We start from the raw sequence: 20,551 nt of genomic DNA on the forward strand, positions 1-20,551 counted from the left end.
TTTGGTTTTAAAAGGTCAGATGTGGACCATTATGTTCAAATGTGTAAATACTGTTTCTATACTACTGGATAATACTGCAAGCCAAGTTGTACTTGTTTTATTTTTTTTCAATACAGTGTAATGATGTGACGACTTGTTGACTTTATTCTTGACATTTCCACTTTAATCTCGACAAATATGTCAAGATTAAAGTCGACATGTTGACTTTATTCTCGTCATTTGTCATTAAAGTAGAACATTGTAAACTAAACTTCATCGTAAAATTAATATTTAATTTACTAGATTTTCTCAAACCCCGTCATAAGTTATACAGCACATTAAATGCTTTGTGTGAAGTGTTCCCTGAGCCATGTTAAATCGGTACGTGCTACTTAAACTGACTTCCTCTTGTACTGAGGAGGCGCCCGCAGCGATCGCCGCACAGAATACAGTCACTTCATGACATTCCTGCTTTCTGAACATTTAGAATGCTAAGATAAATACTTGATATAATTTTCATGATGAAATGCATTAAAGCATGTATTAATCATGTGAGGGCACAGCGGCGTGGAGTTTGCACTGCTGCCTCGCAGCAAAGGTGTCTCGGGTGTACCCTGCCTTGAATTTGCATGTTTTTCTAGTGGGTTTACTCTGCGTGCTTCAGTTTCCTTTCAAAGTCATGTAGGATGTGGGGTTTAGTTATGCTATATTGACCCTGCTAGTGTATGTTTCGCTCATATTCACCCTACAATAAAGTATCTATCTATCTATCAACAATGTGCTGGCGACTCATTCAGGATTTGCTCCTGCCTCGCACACAATGCTTGCTGGGATGGGCACAACCCTCAATGGATGGCATAATTAAACATGTATAACGAAGATATTTCTAAAGTTCTGAACACTCCGTGGGCTAAGTTTATAACTAGTTTTAATTTCACAAAGATGATTATCGTGTGGTGATTAGTTATGTGGAGAAAGAAAAATGATAGGAACTGGGGTTTTGGTACATCAGACATGCAGCACGCGTGCAATAAAGAAAGCCCGCTCAGAAGAACATCCATTGAATTCTGTGTTTGTGTCTCTGAACACCAGATCACACACCCAACATTTACACAACATTTTAGTTAAACATTCACTTCATGATATCCCTGCTCTCTGAACATTTAGAATGCTAAGATAAATACTTGATATCAATTTCAAGATGTAATTCATTAAAGCAGGTATTAAACATGCACGGTAGTGTGGCGGTAGTGCTGCTCCCTCGCAGTAAGGGGTCCCCAGTTGTATGTTCAGTGTAGAGAAGTTTATGGCAGGTGTGACGAGGCTCCAAAAAACTGGATGTATGAATGGGTATCGCCCAGGTTTAACTGAAATATTGTGTAAATGTTGGGTTTGTTCAGAGACACAACACAGAATTCAATGGATGTTCTTCTGAGTGGGCTTTCTTTATTGCATGCGTGCTGTCTGTCTGACGTACCAAACCCCCAGTTCCTATCCTTCCTTTTTCTTTCGCCACATAACCAATCACCACACGATAAACGTCTTTGTGAAATTAGAACTAGTTATAAACTTAGACCACGGAGTGTTCAGAACTAAAAAAAAAATCTTCGTTATACATGTTTAATTATGCTGTCCATTCAGAGTTGCGCCCATCCCAGCAAGCATTGTGTGCGAGGCAGGAGCAAATCCTGAGCAAGGCGCCAGCACATCACATGGTGAATACGAGCAATACATACACTAGCAGGGTTAATATAGCATAACAAAACCCCACATCCTACATAACTTTAAAAGGAAACTGAAGCACACCGAGTAAACCCACCAGAAAAACATGCAAATTCAAAGCAAGGAACACCCGGGACCCCACTGCTGCGAGGCAGCAGTGCAACCTCCACGCCACCGTGCCCCAAACATGATTAATACATGCTTTAATGCATTTCATCATGAAAATTTATCTTAGCATTCTAAATGTTCAGGGAGCAGGAATATCATGAAGTGAATGTATTTTGTGCGGCGATCGCTGCTGTCGCCTCCTCAGTACAAGAGGAAGTCAGTTTAAGAAGCACATACCGATTTAACATGGCTCGGGGAACACTTCACACAAAGCATTTAATGTGCTATAACTTATGACGGGGTTTGAGAAAAGCCAAGCAAAATGACACCTTTTATTGGCTAACTAAAAAGATTACAATACGCAAGCTTTCGAGGCAACTCGTTTAGTTTACGATGTTCTACTTTAATGACAAATTACGAGAATAAAGTCAACATGTCGACTTTAATCTTGACATAAATGGCAAGAATAAAGTAGAAATGTCGAGAATAAAGTCAACATGTCAACTTTATTCTCGTCATAAGCGTTGAGATTAAAGTCAACATGTCATCACACTATTACACAGTACCCAGGTACATTACACTGTATTGAAAAAAATAAAACAAGTACAAATTGGCTTGCAGTATTATCCAGTAGTATGGAAACAGTATTCACACATTTGAACATAATGGTCCACATCTGACCTTTTAAATCCAAAGTATGTCCAGACAACAGACGTGACTCCTTTTTCCAGCAAAAATTCTTCTGTGTCATCATTTCCAACTTTACCGTCTGCTACAGCTTCAGTTTCAAAATGTTCTCTGTCCATTTTCACCTCCACTGCCGCATGTACTCTGTTGCATGCCTGTTTAGTGGTGTAGCAGTGAAAGAGAGCCCCCACGCAACATCGGTGTAGGAGTGAAAAAGGTCCCCCTTAAACAGTTTCCCACAGCGCCACATTCCGAACGTTGTCTAGGCAATTTAAACCGGTGTTGCATTATAAGAAAAATCCATATCATAACAAAAATAAAAAACGGTTTTCGGTATGAACCAGTATACCACCCAGCACTAGCTATTACTCTGCTTATATAATAAAGGAACTTTAAATGGCTGAACGATAGTGTGTATAACACTACGGACTTTTCATATTAAGGTTTTAAATCACATAAATACTTTGTTTACAGCAATATCAATTAATTAAAACAGAAAAAAGTGGCACTTTAGTAATTTCTGTCCAAAAAACTACATTTTACAGTACACACTGTAATCAAGACATTTTAATGATGCACAACCCTGAAATCAATTTTCTTTTGCACCCCAATCTGCCGGCTATCACTGTACCATATTTAGATGTCATACCCCATAGCACTGCAAAGTTATACTGTTTGTTCAAGGTGTCCCCTTTTTTGGAAACATTTTAGTGTATTGCACCTAAACAATCTCTCAAAACAAGTATTGCAGTTGCAGTACTATTTTTTATTCATTTTTTTAGAAAAAGCTATATACATACACATAAAGATACACACGAGCAAATGAGCAATTTGTAACGTATAACTATGTACTCATCCAAACCTTTGCTTTCAATATTATTCTTCATGTTAGACTTTGTGTCTATTTGTAAACAGAAATTGTTTCAGAGAAACATTACATTTTGTACGATAGCATGGGATTTTTGTGCTGCAATTCACATATCTCCTGGATTCTGTTGGTGTTGTCCCACAGACATTTTGTGTGTTTTAATTTGTTTATTTATTTATTGACTGTTGTTGCTGTTCTCTTAAATTTTATGTTTGGAATAAACTAACCAAATATATACATTTTTATATCAACTTCTTAAAATGCTGGGTTACGGGAGTGAGAACAATGCCTCTTTCCTGGACATCCTGCTACACAAGGCTTCTCCACAGAATAACCCAAACCCACCACCACCACCAATGGCAAGGACAGAGCAGTACAAGATGTTTTTATCATATTTCTGATCATGCTTGATTTACCAAACCCTCAATTCAACCTTCCTCAAATCCCCCTAGCCGCATGCCGCAGAGGTAGTTTCTAGATAAGAGATGGGGGTTTGAAACAAGTGCTATTAGAAACAACATAAAAAATAATACACCGCATACTTGTGAATGCATGGAGGTGTTTAGGAGAGATGGCAGTGGAGTTTTTAACCAGATTGTTTAATGGAATCTTGGAAAGTGAGGGGATGCCTGAGGAGTGGAGAAGAAGTGTACTGGTGCCGATATTTAAGAATAAGGGGGATGTGCAGGACTGTAGTAACTACAGGGGGATAAAATTGATGGGCCACAGCATGACGTTATGGGAAAGAGTAGTAGAAGCTAGATTAAGAAGTGAGGTGATGATTAGTGAGCAGCAGTATGGTTTCATGCCAAGAAAGAGCACCACAGATGCAATGTTTGCACTAAGGATGTTGATGGAGAAGTATAGAGAAGGCCAGAAGGAGTTGCATTGTGTCTTTGTGGACCTGGAGAAAGCATATGACAGGGTGCCTCGAGAGGAGTTGTGGTATTGTATGAAGAAGTCAGGAGTGGCAGAGAAGTACGTAAGAGTTATACAGGATATGTACGAGGGAAGTGTGACAGTGGTGAGGTCTGCCATAGAAGTGACAGATGCATTCAAGGTGGAGGTGGGATTACATCAGGGATTGGCTCTGAGCCCTTTTTTATTTGCAATGGTGATGTACAGGTTGACAGACGACATTAGACAGGAGTCCCCGTGGACTATGATGTTTGCTGATGACACTGTGATCTGTAGCGATAGTAGGGAGGAGGTTGAGGAGACCCTGGAGAGGTGAAAATATGCTCTAGAGAAGAGAACAATGAAGGTCAGTAGGAACAAGACAGAAGAGACATAATGCATGGTTGACAGACGACATTAGACAGGAGTCCCCGTGGACTATGATGTTTGCTGATGACACTGTTATCTGTAGCGATAGTAGGGAGCAGGTTGAGGAGACCCTGGAGAGGTGAAGATATGCTCTAGAGAAGAGAACAATGAAGGTCAGTAGGAACAAGACAGAATACACATAATACATGTATGTAAATGAGAGGGAGGTCAGTGGAATTGTGAGGATGCAAGGAGTAGAGCTGGCGAAGGTGGAGGAGTTTAAATACTTGGGATCAACAGTACAGAGTAATTGGGATTATGGAAGACAGGTGAAAAAGAGTGTAGGCAGGGTGGAATGGATGGAAAAGAGTGTTAGGAGTAATTTGTAACAGACGAGTATCAGCAAGCGTGAAACGGAAGGTCTACAGGATGGTAGTGAGACCAGCTATGTTGTATGGGCTGGGGACAATGCCACTGACCAGAAGGCAGGAGACAGAGCTGGAGGTGGCAGAGTTATGTTAAGATTTGCACTGGGTGTGACAAGGATGCTTAGGACTAGAAATGAGTACATCAGAGGGTCAGCTCAGGTTGAACGGTTGGGAGATAAAGTCAGAGAGGCGAGATTGCATTGGTTTGGAAATGTGCAGAGGAGAGATGCTGAGTATATTGGGAGAAGGATGCTAAGGATAGAACTGCCAGGGAAGAGGAAAAGAGGAAGGCCTAAGCGAAGGTTTATGGATGTGGTGAGAGAGGACATGCAGGTGATGGGTGTAACAGAACAAGATGCCGAGGACAGAAAGATATGGAAGAAGATAGTCCGCTGCAGCAACCCCTAATGGGAGCAACCGAAAGGAGAAGACTGTTGATCTCTTTGGTGGAGGTGGAGAATTGTACCATGAACAAGTCAGAAGCTAAAATGGCTGTTCAATCAATAAAGGGGGTGGGATGGTTCCTCACATGAAAATTCAAGAGGCACAGGTAAAGCATAACAGCACTCACCGGCACGCTAAGGAAAATAGCTGATACTCAAAGTTGCAACTGAAAGAGCGCCGCTCAGAAAACTAACATAAGAAAAATGTGCAGCAAACAGCATCCAGGTATGGAAATTGAACCCATGATGCCTGAACTGTAAAACTGCATACTGCAATACTTCAAAGTTATCCTATAAGGAGTACAGTGGAACTTTGGTTCACGAACGTCTCGGTACACATACAACTCGGTTTACGACCAAAAAGTTCGCCAAACTTTTGCCTCGGTTCACGACCACACACTCGGTATACGAATAAGCCAGGTTCCCTTTCGGTTTGTTCATGTTCAGTCAAGAGAGAGAGCGAGAGAGCGCGACACACACACACACACACACACACATAGGCAGCGTGAGACAGAGAGCCGCGCACACACACAGGAGCACGCGCGAGAGAGGCGCATGCGCACACACACAGGAGCATGCGCGAGAGAGACACACTGTGAGCTGCGAAGCTGATCGCACCCCCAGAGAATACAGACGCCCCTGGGAAAACCCCTAAGAAACATGGACAGACCACCTTCACATTCCTCCTTTCCCTTCTGGCCGGCTCTGTCGCGTAATATGCCTCTCGCACAGTGCTCCGCCTTCTTAAAAAGCCTGCACGGGCTTCTTTCACTTTGTTAAATTGGTTGCTTGCTATTCCTTCTTTCTCTCTCAGACAATCTGTGCTCCTGGCGGAGCTGTCATCTCTGACTTGTCATGGAGCACGTTTAAACTGTTGAAAGGAGACAAATGTTTGTTTGCAGTGCTTTGAATAAAGTTCCTTTTTTTCTACAACCTCCTGTGTCTCTGTGCAAATCTGTGACCCAAGCGTGACAACACACACAGGTGCTCCAGGCTTGCAAAAGAGAGACCACGCACACACACACAGAGGTGGGGGGGGTTTGAGAGAGAGGCGCACACACACAGCGCTCCAGGCTCGCAAAAGAGAGAGGCACGTGCACACACACACACACACAGGCGGGGGAGAGAGTGAGAGAAAGCAAGCGAGCTAGGGACGCATAAGGTAGAGAAGGCTTGTTTTTGTTTTCAGTTCTATTTACAGTGATCGGTTCGTAGCCTGCATTGTTGCAATGTTACTTTTCTTGGTGGTTTATTAAATTACGGATTTTTCAAATGTTCATTTTTTTTCCCCTGTGCTTAAAGCTCATTAAAAAAAGTATTTTTAGCGAGCGGTTCCTAGCACTATAGCGCAGACTATTGCAGTGTTAGTTTTCTCTGTTGTTCAAGGTTTTCTCAGTGTTATTCAATGTTTTTACATTTAGTTTACTATTATGCTGTGCATTCTATGGTATAATTAACTATATTTGTGCTTAAAAACTAAAATATATATATATTTACATACAGTTCGTACGGTCTGGAACGGATTAATTGTCTGGAACGGATTAATTGTATTTACATACAATCCTATGGGAGAAATTGCTTCGGTTCACGACCAACTCGGTTTACGACCAGAGTTCTGGAACGAATTATATTCGTGAACCGAGGTTCCACTGTACTTACAAATCAGGCATAACATTGAGTTATTCAGCAAATGTGTGCTTCTCAACAGAGTCAAAACTGTTTTCTTCAAAAAAAAAAAAAATTCCCTAGTACAACCCTCAAGTCTTACAACTAAACAATCCTCATGCACTCTCACAGAAGCTTCTGCGTAGTGGTGCATAAAGATGAGCAGTTTCACACCCAAAATTTATTATCTTTAACACACAGATGTGACATGTCTAGTTGTCTGTGATTGGTCATTCATATGACATCAATAGAATGCTCTGAACATCAGATATCCAATTGTAATGGGTCTTTTATTGTATGTGGTGTTACACAGGTGGGATTCTTGATAAAAACAGATTCACTCAGATGCGACACGCTGCTTACCTTGGCATATATGTGTTCAAACTGCATATTTCACTAAGAAAGCAAGCAGACAACATGAAAAACTATGATTTATTTGAAAGATGACACCTTTGGGTATGTAAAGATAACATTATTTTGATTGACTTGGGTTTACTGCAACATGCACAAACAGCTCTGAAATATGGTTGTGTCCCACCAACAGGACACCATGTGCATAAGTGGCTACAAAAAAAATGCTAATCTTTCTGAAAATGAGGTTTCATTTTGCCTATTAGAAATATCATCATTATCATCATGAGTTTAAGGGCCAATTCTCACTTTTACCAAGGTTTCTCAATTTCTGCCCAACTCAAACTTATTCAGACTTTACTCAAACTTTTTTTTTCTACATTAGAAGAAATAACTTAATTTGGAATGAATGTTTCTTATCAGATAAATCAAGGGATCTTGTTACTGGAACTATTGCACTCTTAATTACCCACAAAAGCATCACTGTGGATTTTAGAAGTTGACTTTAATTTTTACATTTCAAAATCCTGAATTTTTTCTCTTTCAGAAATTTTACAATATATTTCCATGGTTATTTCAGATTATTATCTTGTTGCATGATCCAGTTTTAGGTTCAGCTTCAGCCATTACAAGGGTCAAGCTGGACAATGCATTAAAGCAAGCCCAAACCAAACCTTGCCCTCTTTCTTTTCCTGACTCTTGGTATGAGGATGTAGTAGACTAAGACAAAAGCTGGTTTTCATGGAGCATGATGTTCTACATCATGGCAGTATAACTTAGCTTAATCTGTCCACAGCACATTGCGACCATCCAAGGATATGCCTTCCCAGACCATCACTGACCCACAGACAAATAAGTCATGCTGCATAATGTTGCAGGCTATATAACATTCACCACTGCATCTCCAGACTCTTTCACATCTGTAACATGTGCTCAGTGTGAACTTCCTCTCATCTGTGAAGAGAACAGGGCACCAATGGCGGAATTGCCAACTGTGGTATTCACTTACCGAATGTCAATCAAGCTGCATGGTGATATGATATGAGAACAGGTCCCACTAGAGGACATCGGGCCCTCATGCTACCCTTATGGAGTGTTTGATAGTTTAGTCAGAAACATGCACACCAGTAGCCAGCCATCCTGCTATTGGGTTGATACCCTCCTAACAGCCCTGTATAGCTCTCCTCTTCTAGTGGTATCTCCTCCATGCTTGAGACTGTGCTGGGAGATACGGATATATGGATATGGATGTGCCATTCTGGAAGAGCTGGATACATGTGTAACCTGAATTGGCTACACGTATCGTTTCATGCTACCAGTAGTGACAAGGCCAGAAGCAAAACACAAACCTAAAGGTGGCCACCACCTGCAAAACCATTGCCTTTTTGGGGGTTGTCTTGCTCTTACCTCACCAGTGCACCTGCTGTTACTTTCATTTGCACCAAAGCATTGGAAGATGATTGATAATCATCTTTGCTTCCTAACTGGACAGATTGATATCCCCAAAGAGTAACTGACTTGGCATTACTCTGTGATGATAAAGTGCTCCCTTAACTTTTTTATGTGGTATATGTAATTATAATTATATATATTTAATATTAAGTGATCTACATTAAAATATAATGCAGATCACTAAAAACAAAAAATTAAAGTGAGCTGAGCCATAAATTGCATCAAGGAATAATTAAAAACCCTCAATAATATGCCCTTTCCTTACATAACTCTAAGTATTACCCCTTGCCAAAATGACTGACAAATTAGGATCCTCTGATGAGTAAATTTTTTTGGATACACACACACTTGAACAATACTTTAAACCTACTATTGAGCATATGTTGAAAATACTACAAAAATATAGGGAAAGACCTGCTTTTTTAATCCTGAGAGAAAACTACAGGGCCCACAAGCCAAGAAGTATTCCTTTAAAAAACACACTACATAAAGGCTGTTGTCATACTGAGATTTTGACAAAATTACAGAAATCTCAATTTAACACACAATTCAGATTCTGAGATGGAAATCAACAGATTCATGATTATATACTTGAACACATTATATTCTTTCATTTTTCAACTATTAATTACTTTAATTCATCCATCCATCAATTTTCCAACCCGCTGAATCCGAATACAGGGTCATGGGGGTCTGCTGGAGCCAATCCCAGCCAACACAGGGCACAAGGCAGGAATCAATCCCAGGCAGGGCGCCAACCCACCACAGGACACATACAAACACACCCACACACCAAGCACACACTAGGGCCAATTTAGAAGCGCCAATCCACCTAACTATGAATGTCTTTGGACTGTGGAAGGAAACCCACGCAGACACAGGGAGAACATGCAAACTCCATGCAGGGAGGACCTGGGAAGCGAACCCAGGTCTCCTAACTACGAGGCAGCAGCGCTACCACTGCGCCACCGTGCCGCCTAATTACTTTAATTCTTCCAGTGAAATTAATATGCAAACAAGAAAAAAAAAACAAAGCATGTTAATCGCCATGATTAATGAAACTGGTACTTCACAATTTTTTTACAAAATGTAAATATGATGTATGGTCAGTTAACAACTTATTACTGTTGCAACGTGTTTTATTGGTTAAGGTTGAGCAAATGTCTATACATAAATATGTAAATTAAAAAAATAGTTAAACATCTTCAGCCTATGGTAATACAAACACAGCCTTAATAGCATCACTACTTGCTTCTGAATTGTTTGACATCCAAGTTATACTTAACAATTTGAAAAAGGATACATTTTTCTACAATGCTGAACTTGAGATGTGTGAAGAGTCGCACAAAAAAATCAACAAACAACCCCACCTGCAAAAAAGTGTTTACATGTTATTACTATAAATCAGTGAATCTGGATATTTCACTCTTATCGTATTTTGTAATGAGTTTGAATGTCACAAGTGAATACATTTTGTACCACTGGGACTATCTAAAATACTTTTCCTTGTACTGTAAGATATAAAGATAAATTAAACTGAATACACACACACAGACCAAAGCATTATTTTCACCTCATATACATCCAAATTTGGCGTGTTTACTTAGACATATACGCGTGTCTATGTGCATAATATATATATTATATATATATATATATATAATATATATATATATATATATATATATATATATATATACATACACTGTCGCAGGTGGCCAGGATTATTACCTGGCCGGGACGCCAGAAAGGACCGGAAGGTGGCAAGAATAGCTTCCGGGCCACGAAGGTACAACCGCCATGGAGCTGGAGAGGACCATGGGAAAGGAAACAGAACTTTCGGACTTGTTGGGACCCGTGGCCACCGCCTGGGGGCACTTTACACCTCGTGGGACCCGGATGTTGTTACTTCCGCCACACTCTGCAAGATGGCGGAGGGATCGGCCAGGGACGCCCGGAGTGTTTCCGGGTCAAAGGGCAGCACTTCCGCCACACCAGGAAGTGCTGCAAGATGGACGTCATCAGCCACCTGGAGCACATCAGGGCAGGGATAAAAGGGGCCGACTCCTTACAGTCATTGAGCCAGAGTCGGGAGTGGGAGAAGGACAAAGCTCCCTGGAGGAGGATAGAGGCGGCCAAGGACTGAGACACAGTTGAATTGTGGTGATTATTGCTGAGTGCATTGTGTGTTGTGGTGGAATTGTGCTTATTAATGGCTAATAAACGTGTGCATTTTATAAAGAAGTGGTTTCCGGGCAACTATCACAACACACACACATACACACACGCACATACATTATATGGTAATAAGACTTGTGGTGTGTTTTTATTGAATGATTTAGATAAAATGTACATTTTAAGTAAATAAAATTTGGCAATAAGAAGGTTGACCTCATAGGAAAAGTTAACATTATACTTAATTTAATAGCAGTTTAACAAGGCCTGGCAAGTGGTTTTAAGCAGGAACGTTTAATCAGCAGGCATATTGAATATTATACAATAGTATGAGGGATAATGGGAGATATATAAATGTAAAGTTTATACTAATATAATGCCAAAACTATAAGATTGTACAAGCTTTATGCTCAGGTAAAATGGCCAGTGTGTTATGTGCTTGTAAGAAGATATGAAATAAGTGATAGGAACTTTTTAACTAAAATGACCGTCATCTTAATTGTATTTAGCTATGTGGTAATGATTACAGTGGTCTCTGAGTGGTCTGTATGGTTTACATTTACTAAATCATAGTGTTTGATTTGTGTGGTTTCTTTGCAAAAAAATACATGTAGTTTAATGTAAATGAAGGTTGTTAATTATCTCACTGCAACAACCTTGTGTTTACTTACATTAGCAACTAGGAGTTGGGGACTCTTTCCTACCTAATCCAAGTCCCGTAGGGACAGAGAAAGATGCTTTTGTGCAGTCCTCTCAGTGGTGAAACACTCTGTTAAGCCAAAGGAAAGGTGAATGACTCTAATGTGACGTCCTAGAAGCATGAAGCTTATCGCTGCTGAGATTCCTGAGGTAGGTATTGTAGAGTGTTCCTGTGACACAGGGTTAACAGACTAAGGTACTGTTTAGGAGCATTTCTTGTCCAGTGATTACAAAAGGACCTAAGAGGCTTACATAGTGCTTTCATTGAAAAGTATGCAATCTTTCCACGATAAAAGATCATTACAAACTCTGTGGGAAAATTGAATATTTTCAGAAAGCTGAACTATCTGCAATCTCCACACCATCACCTGAAGCTTTGAGGTGTCAGCACAAAGCAATGTGCTGCAGTAGCTAACAAGATCAATAGAATCACTTTAATAAACACCACCTGCTGTGTCCTTCTGGCTTTAATTATGTATTCTAGTTTACTTTCAGAAAATGGAACAAAAATGTCTCCAGGCCCTCATGAGTGTAAATGGATGGAAAATACTCACTAACAGTAACACAACCAGTGTGCCTATCTGTGCTCTAAGTTACCAAAAAGCTTAATGCAAATGTAACAGCTCTTTAAGAATTTGAATAAATTTAACTTATTTAAGTTAAATAACATTCATAATTTATAAAGGAAATTACTTACCAAACCAGTGCAAACACCAATGCCAAATACTACAATCCACTTCACAAATTCATATTTTCTTGCTTTCTGAAAAATCAATTACAAAATGTATTTATGTTAACCTAAATGTATCCCCCAAAATATTTAATTTATTGAATCCCATTAATAATGTGACAAAGGTATGACAAGATGTCAAGCAAACAGCTTGAAGTTATCTAAGAGAAGTAATTATAACAGATGGAATGCAAGAAAGGCTCTCATATAATAACCTCAAGACATTTGAAAGGCATATCATAAAAAAACAAACAAACCAGTGTGTTTCTTCGTGTTGGTCTTAAGTCCGGATAAATGGAGGGGAGGGTTATGTCAGGAAGGGCCTCTGGTGTAAAGTTTTGCCAGATCAATATACGGACAACAATACAGATTTCCATACAGGATCAATCGAGGCCCAGCTTAACAATGGCCGCCACCAGTGCTGTTAGCCAACAGGGTGCTGGCAGATTTTAGGCTACTGTTGGCCAAAGAAGGAGAAGAAGAGGAGGAACACATGTCTGGAAGCAGTAGGAGAGGAGGACAGTAAATATGACTAGAACAGAGGGTAGGAACTTTGAATGTTGGCAGTATGACTGGTAAGGGGAGAGAGTTAGCTCATGTGATGAAGAGAGGAAAGGTTAATATATTGAGTGTGCAAGAGACTAAATGGAAGGAAGGTAAGGCCAGGTGGATCGGAGGTGGATTCAAATTGTTCCATCATGGTGTGGATGGGAGGAGAAATGGGGCAGTGGTTATTCTGAAGGAAAAGTATATCGAGAGTGTTTTAGAGGTGAAAAGAGTGTCAGACAGAGTGATGATTATGCAGTTGGAAATTGAAGGTGTGATGATGAATGCTGTTAGTGCATATGCCCTGCAAGTTGGGTGTGTGATGGATGAGAAAGAAGATTTCTGGAGTGAGTTGGATGAAGTGATGGACAGTGTATCCAAGAGACAGAGAGTGGGCACTGGAGCAGATTTCAGTGAACATGCTGAATCAAGAAGTGTAACGGCTTAGCAAAGAGGAAGTAAGGACAGCTATGAAGAAGACAAAGAATGGAAAGGCCATTGGTCCAGATGACATACCTGTGGAAGCATGGAGGTGTTTAGGAGAGATGGCATTGGAGTTTTTAATCAAACTGTTTAATGGAATCTTGGAAATTGAGAGGATGCCTAAGGAGTGGAGAAGAAGTATATTGGTACCAATTTTAAGAATAAGGGGAATGTGCAGTGCTGTAGTAACTACAAGGGTTGATAAAACTGATGAGCCACAGCATGAAGTTAGAGGAAAGAGTAGTGGAAAATAAGATTAAGAAGGGAGGTGATTATTACTGAGCAGCAGTATGGTTTCATGCAAGGAAAGAGCACCACAGATGCGATGTTTGCTCTGAGGGTGTTGATGAAGAAGTATAGAGAAGGCCAGAGGAGAGGAATGAAGGTTGGTAGGAGCAAGACAAAATACGTGTGTGAATCAGAGGGACGTCAGTGGAATGGTAAGGATGCAGGGAGTAGAGTTGGTAAAGATGGACGAGTTTAAATACTTGGGGATCAACAGTACAGAGTAACAGGGATTGTGGAAGAGAGGTGAAAAACAGAATGCAGGCAGGGTGGAATGGGTGGAGAAGAGTGTCTGGAGTAATTTGTGACAGATGCGTATCAGCTAAAGTGAAAGTCTACAGGACGGTAGTGAGACCAGCTGTTATAAGGTTGGGAGACAGTGTCACTGACCAAAAAACAGAGGAGACAGAGCTGGAGGTGGCAGAGATAAAGATGTTAAGATTTGGTCAGCTCAGGTTGGACGGTTTGGAGACAAAGTCAGAGAAGCGAGATTGTGTTGGTTTGGACATGTGCAGAGGAGAGATGCTGGGTATATTGGGAAAAGGATGCTAAGGATAGAGTTGCCAGGCAAAAGGAAAAGAGGAAAGCCTGAGAGAAGGTTTATGGATGTGGTGAGAGGGGACATGCAGGTGATGGGTGTAACAGAGCAAGATGCAGAGGACAGGAAGATATGGAAATAGATGATCCGCTGTAGCAACTCCTAACAGGAGGAGACGAAAGAAGAAGAAGACGAAGATCATAAATAAATAATTTTATAATATGCACTGGAAGTAACCTATGGATGGGGTTTACAAGATGCTCTCTGACAAATTGCATAATGCTTAGAACTGTGAGGAGAAATCTGATGAAGGAATGTCTTTTTCCAAATGTAGCCAGTGGCTTCAGTGGGACTGTTTTTCCTTACTCAACTTAACAATACCTTGAAATGATATCCCTACTATGTTATTGTTCAAGTTAAATATGTGATTTGTTTACAGTGACCCAAAAGCAGAGAGCCCAACTCAAAAAACGGAACGCAGAAAAAACGAGAATAATGCCCACTGTCATTTGCCATATACGTGAGATATCCTTTATGCCAAGTCAGAATTCACTCAGTTACTAAGATGTGAAGTGCAGTCCACAGTTGGAGTCAGATGTCATCTTTATAAACTGGTCCTTCTCAGCACAGCTAAATCATCTGGTACTGTTACAGTGAATGAATCTCTGACCCAGTCAATGTGAAAACTTTTTACTGGAAAGTATTTCTGAAATTGCATTTTCACTTTTTTCAGTTCACCGCCTTTAATGAATGTCATCAGGTTCTCAAAAGTCTCAATATTTTCTTGCTGAAGACTCCTGTAACACATCTCCAGCTTCCCTATTAAGCAGTTGAATTTGTCATCCATATGTGACAAATGCAAGTCTTTTTCTTGGAACTTCAGACATAATTCATCTAACTTTGGATAAAATGTTGCAGATGTTTAATTTAAAAGTTTTCATTGTTGAACTTACTGTATTAGTAAAGTTAAACTTCTTCATGAAAAACGATTTTAATCAGTCTGAACACCTGGCCTCACTATAAAATCATAAAGCTATGGGAAAAGCACTCATCTCCTGACAGATAACAGAGGAAACGCAAAATTTCACTGGTCTTGTTTTGACTTAATTGACTAATGACATTAGACAAAAGTTTTGGGCTCAACTGCTTTGATGCTAGGGTTTCTCTGCATGGAATGCAGAGCATCCACTGGGCATAAAGTGCAAATCTTTTGATTTGTGCCTGTAGCTCAGCCTGTTTCCTTGTCATAGTATGTGTTTGGCTAGGGCAGATGCCTCAACAGTCCTTCCATTCTAACCCAGCTTAAGTCAGGTAGGAAAGAGTCTATTATCCTAAAAAGTTCAATAGTTGTTGCTCTGATTGGGAAAGATTTACCAAAAAGCAAATATTCACTAAATGGTTTTGAACGACATAGTGAATATAAGCAAGAAGCCCCTATTGCTGTCAGTAGTCTCGTCCTTCTGCAGAGTAAAGCATTTATCTTGTACTTTGGTAATTATCTGCTCCTGCAGATCACTTGATAGATTACATATATGTATTAAAACAGTATTGTTATGGAAGTCAGCCATACATAGAATACATTCTAGTTGTATATGTGCCAAGCACTCAATAATTGAACTTAAAAGTCTTCCATCAATTACACTTATCTCATTTAACATTGGCCAAAATGTACACAGGACAAGATCCAGCTTGTGAGGGTTGCCGTCTAGCTCCAGCATCACTAGGCCACATATTTTGGGAATGTGCCAAATTAACATTATTTTGGACATTAATCTTTAAATATTTATCAGACAGCCTTGGTGTCACAATCACTCCTAACCCATTATCGGCTATATTTGGTATGTACCCAGGTGGAGTTAAAGTGGAGAAAGACCAATTGATTGTAATAGCCCATATCACACTACTAGCAAGCAGGCTTACCTTGCTTGGATGGAAGAATCCCAACCCACCACTTATAACTCTGTAGGTAATTAATGTTCTTTATTACTTGAAATTTGGAAAAAAATCTAATTCTTGCTTAAAGGATCTGTCCTAATTTTTTTTAAAACATTGCAAGACAATTGAACATTTTAGATTAAGTACTTATACAGAGTATTTGGCTCTCTTCTCTTTTTCTTGGTTTGGGACTGAATTCTTGTTTGTTAGGTTTTCTCTGTTTTTTTATTTCTCTGGTATTCTTTATAGATTGATTTTGAAATAATTTACTATATAGGTTCTGCAAATTTTCACTTCTTGATTGCAGACTATTACTTTCTTGAAATAAAATTAATTTCAATAAACACATAAAACAATATTGCTAGACAAAAGAATGACTTTTAGTTTTATGGTTGCTGTCTCATCAATCATAGTTGACACAATATCAATTTATTTGGCAATTTTATGAGAGATTTTTACTCTGGGATAATTCCAGGTGTGAGGGGCAGCAGGGAGGGAGTTTTCTTGTAATAAACAGAACATGGTCAAAATGTAAGAAGCTATTAACTAAAAAACAGAAAAGGTCAAATGGCAAAGTTAATTTGATGAAAAAAATGCGGACAAAAGCAAAGAAACATGTATATTACAAACATTTTAATGATGCAGACATAGATAGATAGATAGATAGATAGATAGATAGATAGATAGATAGATAGATAGATAGATAGATAGATAGATAGATAGATAGATAGATAGATAGATAGATAGATAGATAGATAGATAGATAGATAGATAGATAGATAGATACTTTATTAATCCCAAGGGGAAATTCACATACTCCAGCAGCATACTGATAAAGAACAATATTAAATTAAGTGTGTGGGAGGAACGATCTCCTCAGTCTGTCAGTGGAGCAGGACAGTGACAGCAGTCTGTCGCTGAAGCTGCTCCTCTGTCTGGAGATGATACTGTTAATTCCTGATTCCTCATAATCTGTTCATTACCAGATGCATAAAATGATTTATACTTTTAAAAAATGTATAAAGGCATACATACATACGTAAACAATAAATACACATACAATGTCACATAAATATCAAGGAAGGCCAAGCAAGCAGACTGACTATGAGAGTTTCATACAACAAAATGACCGTATTAATAAGTGGAAAGGTAAGAGAGGGGGGGGCAAATCCATCATTTGGGGGTCAGAGCAAGCACAAAATTCAAACATTGTAAAGTTTGCTGAAATCAAATGGGACAGAGAGAAATACTCACATGAAGACTGAGAAAGGTCACTTTTAATTTGGTAGAGGATGATTCCACAATAAGGCATTAGAATTTAAGCCCAGAGTATAAAATACTAGTACTACTTAGTAATTACTAACACTAAAATACTATTATTGTAATATGAATATAATTTTCAGCTAAACTGACATTCTGAAATAAACTCAATTGCACAACTTCCTGGATCTCTCTTCCTCTTATTGAATGTTACCTTATTGTCCATAGATTCCAGGACTTCCATTAAAGGATCATTGATGCACCTGTCATAATCTAGACTCTAGAAATAAAACAAAAGAAAAATCATTGATGAGCAAGTTTGACCAAAGATTATGCAACTTCATAAAACCATTAGTAATTTAACACTAGTATAGCAACCCAATATTAGAGAATGCACATTACAGAAGCATAAACAATTGGCATTATTTCAAGCTTTCCACGGCTCTTTCAAATATTATTGTGCTATATATTCTTCTGATCTATTATAAAGACCTTACTGAATGTTATGTATAATATTTGGTAAAAGTCTTCAAGGTCTAAGTGCACAATTATGACACTATCAGCTTTGAAAACATATTATACGAAACAGTTTTCCTTTTTCGATAATTTCAACATTGTGAACATAGCAACAAAAAACTATGGATTTACAGTTTCTAGAATAACATTTCTCCCGAACACCAGCAAGATGTTTCACACAAAAATTCAGAGGATAATTTATCAAGAATATTTGTATATGTTATCCTTCCAAAATTAATTTTTCAAGCAATCGGAGTTGATCCAAAACTTTGCATATAAGTGCAAGAGATAACTGGATCACAATGAACTAGGCTAGAGCTGCAAAAAACTAATCGACATTATCGATAATAATCGATTATTAAAAACACTGGCAACCATCTCTCCATTGATTAGCTGATTATGTCATCAGGCTTAGTACGCTGTGCCATGCAATTACATCACTACTTCATTCAATTCTGAAAAATTTGAAAAAAGGCAGACAGTAAGCAAATGGCAGAAAAGACAGGGCAACCTAAGACTTCCAGAGTTTGAAAGCAATTTACTCTGAACTCAGAAAAAAAAAAAAAAGGTTGTGAGTTGCAAAATGTGTTGGTCTGACCTTGTATAGAACTAGAGCACAACGGAGATGCACAAACATCTGAATGGAAACATACCATGTGGTAGAAATTTAACATCTTATTAAAAAAGAAATGTCCCCTAACAGGACAATTCAGTAATCAGGTAGGAGAAAAGCTGTTCATTATATCTTTTAATTACTTCTCAGCAAAATGCCTTGGAGGGAGCATTCTTCAAAAGCAGTCCGTTAACAGCATTTTCAGAATGATCAGAATGGTCAGAGAAACAAAGAATAGAGGTTCACTTTATAAACTACTGAATTTACATACAGTGTCAATCAATGCATACATTTTAGTCTGGTTGGTTCATTGGTTTACACCCAAATGATTTATATAAAATAAAAGTCTATATTATATTATATTCTGGTTCTTCTTGTTCCTTTTGAGTTCCACCACCACCCTTGAAATTTCTGTGCATATAAAACTGTCCATTCTCGTTTACAGGCCATCTGCTGACATCTTAGTTATATCTTAGTCATCCTTCAGTACATTTTGTATATTACATCAACCTTCTTCTGGTACATTATTTACTTGACCATCTCAGTATTTTTCCTAAACCAATTGTTATATTTCAGTGTACATTTTGTTGTTCACTTGACCTTTATCTGGTTTCCTGGTGTGCTTGAATATGTTTCTGACATGTATTAAGCCTTTATGCTTATGTTACACTAAAATTATTCTTCCACACTTGATGATGAGAGACATGCGAGGAGCAGAATGTTGCATTGATCATGTTAGTTTACACTACCTTTAAGTTGTACAATAACACTGGCAATGGCTAAAGCTCATCTACACTACCTTTAATGTCACTAAGCTTCTGCACCCTTACCAACAGCACGCGTCTTTATCCAGCCTTGTTGAGCCACCCAAATGAACCACTGACTGGTGGTGCAACCCATAAACAGAACAATTTCAGAGAAATGATGACTGAGGCAGCAAACTCAGTACTTCGACTAAACAAGAAGCACATCCACCAAGACTGCTTCAATGAGAACAACAAGGTCACTGAAGACCTACATGCAAAGAACAACAAGATCCACACAATAGCAGCAAAAAGTTATGGGATATGGCAGTAAAAAAATCCAGCACGTTCCTGATTCATAGGTTTTTTCAAGCTACATCGAGTCAGTTTATTGCCTTGGAAAATATGATCCTCCAATACTGTTTTCTATAGACGGAGCAATATCGACTATGGACAAGGCTGGCAATAGTGCAAGATCAATAGAAACACTTTTTTGTCCATCAGCGCTGCCTGATGTTAATCATGTAGTTACACTGGAAGGACAGGATTAGAAACCAGGACATTCTTGATAGAGCCTGCTCAATCAGCATCAATGGCAGAATCACCTTAGCATAGCTTTGATGAGCTGGCCATTTTCCCCAAGTCCATTTGTAGTCCATAAAAATCCCCAATCCCTGTCAAAATTTATGTGAACTGTTAGTACTAGGGTGTTGTACTGTGTTAGCCATTATGAATGTAGAGAAAAACCAAGCAAAATGACACCTTTTATTGGCTAACTAAAAAGATTACAATATGCTTTCGAGGCAACTCAGGCCCCTTCTTCAGGCAAAATGATAAATTCTGAAAGCTCTACTGAGAACATACAGTAACAGGCTTCAATTTTATTTAGAAAGAGGACTTATCAGGAGAGTTTCATTTCATCGATATTTACTCTGCAGCAGTCTATTGTATGATCATAATTTAGTTTAATGTCTGCTATCACTGGAGCTGTAAGCGTAAGTTAATAATATTTAGCTTGGAATGTTTTATTAGCATTTAATACATAGTATGAAAGTCAGT

General features: G+C 38.9%; 1 protein-coding gene across 2 annotated transcripts in view; it reads right to left on the reverse strand.

The window, feature by feature from the left end:
- clcn6 (chloride channel 6) overlaps window positions 1-20,551 on the reverse strand; it is a 256,330-nt gene that overhangs the window by 219,785 nt on the left and 15,994 nt on the right. For both annotated transcript variants that reach the window (XM_051931370.1, XM_051931369.1), the window contains exons 3-5: window positions 17,835-17,900; window positions 12,541-12,606; window positions 10,273-10,339 (exon numbers count right to left, since the gene is read on the reverse strand). In XM_051931370.1, the coding sequence (XP_051787330.1) occupies window positions 10,273-10,339; window positions 12,541-12,606; window positions 17,835-17,900 (199 nt within the window). The remainder of the gene's footprint in view (window positions 1-10,272; window positions 10,340-12,540; window positions 12,607-17,834; window positions 17,901-20,551) is intronic.

This window comes from Erpetoichthys calabaricus, chromosome 8, assembly GCF_900747795.2.
Source record: "Erpetoichthys calabaricus chromosome 8, fErpCal1.3, whole genome shotgun sequence".
Lineage (NCBI taxonomy): Eukaryota > Metazoa > Chordata > Cladistia > Polypteriformes > Polypteridae > Erpetoichthys > Erpetoichthys calabaricus.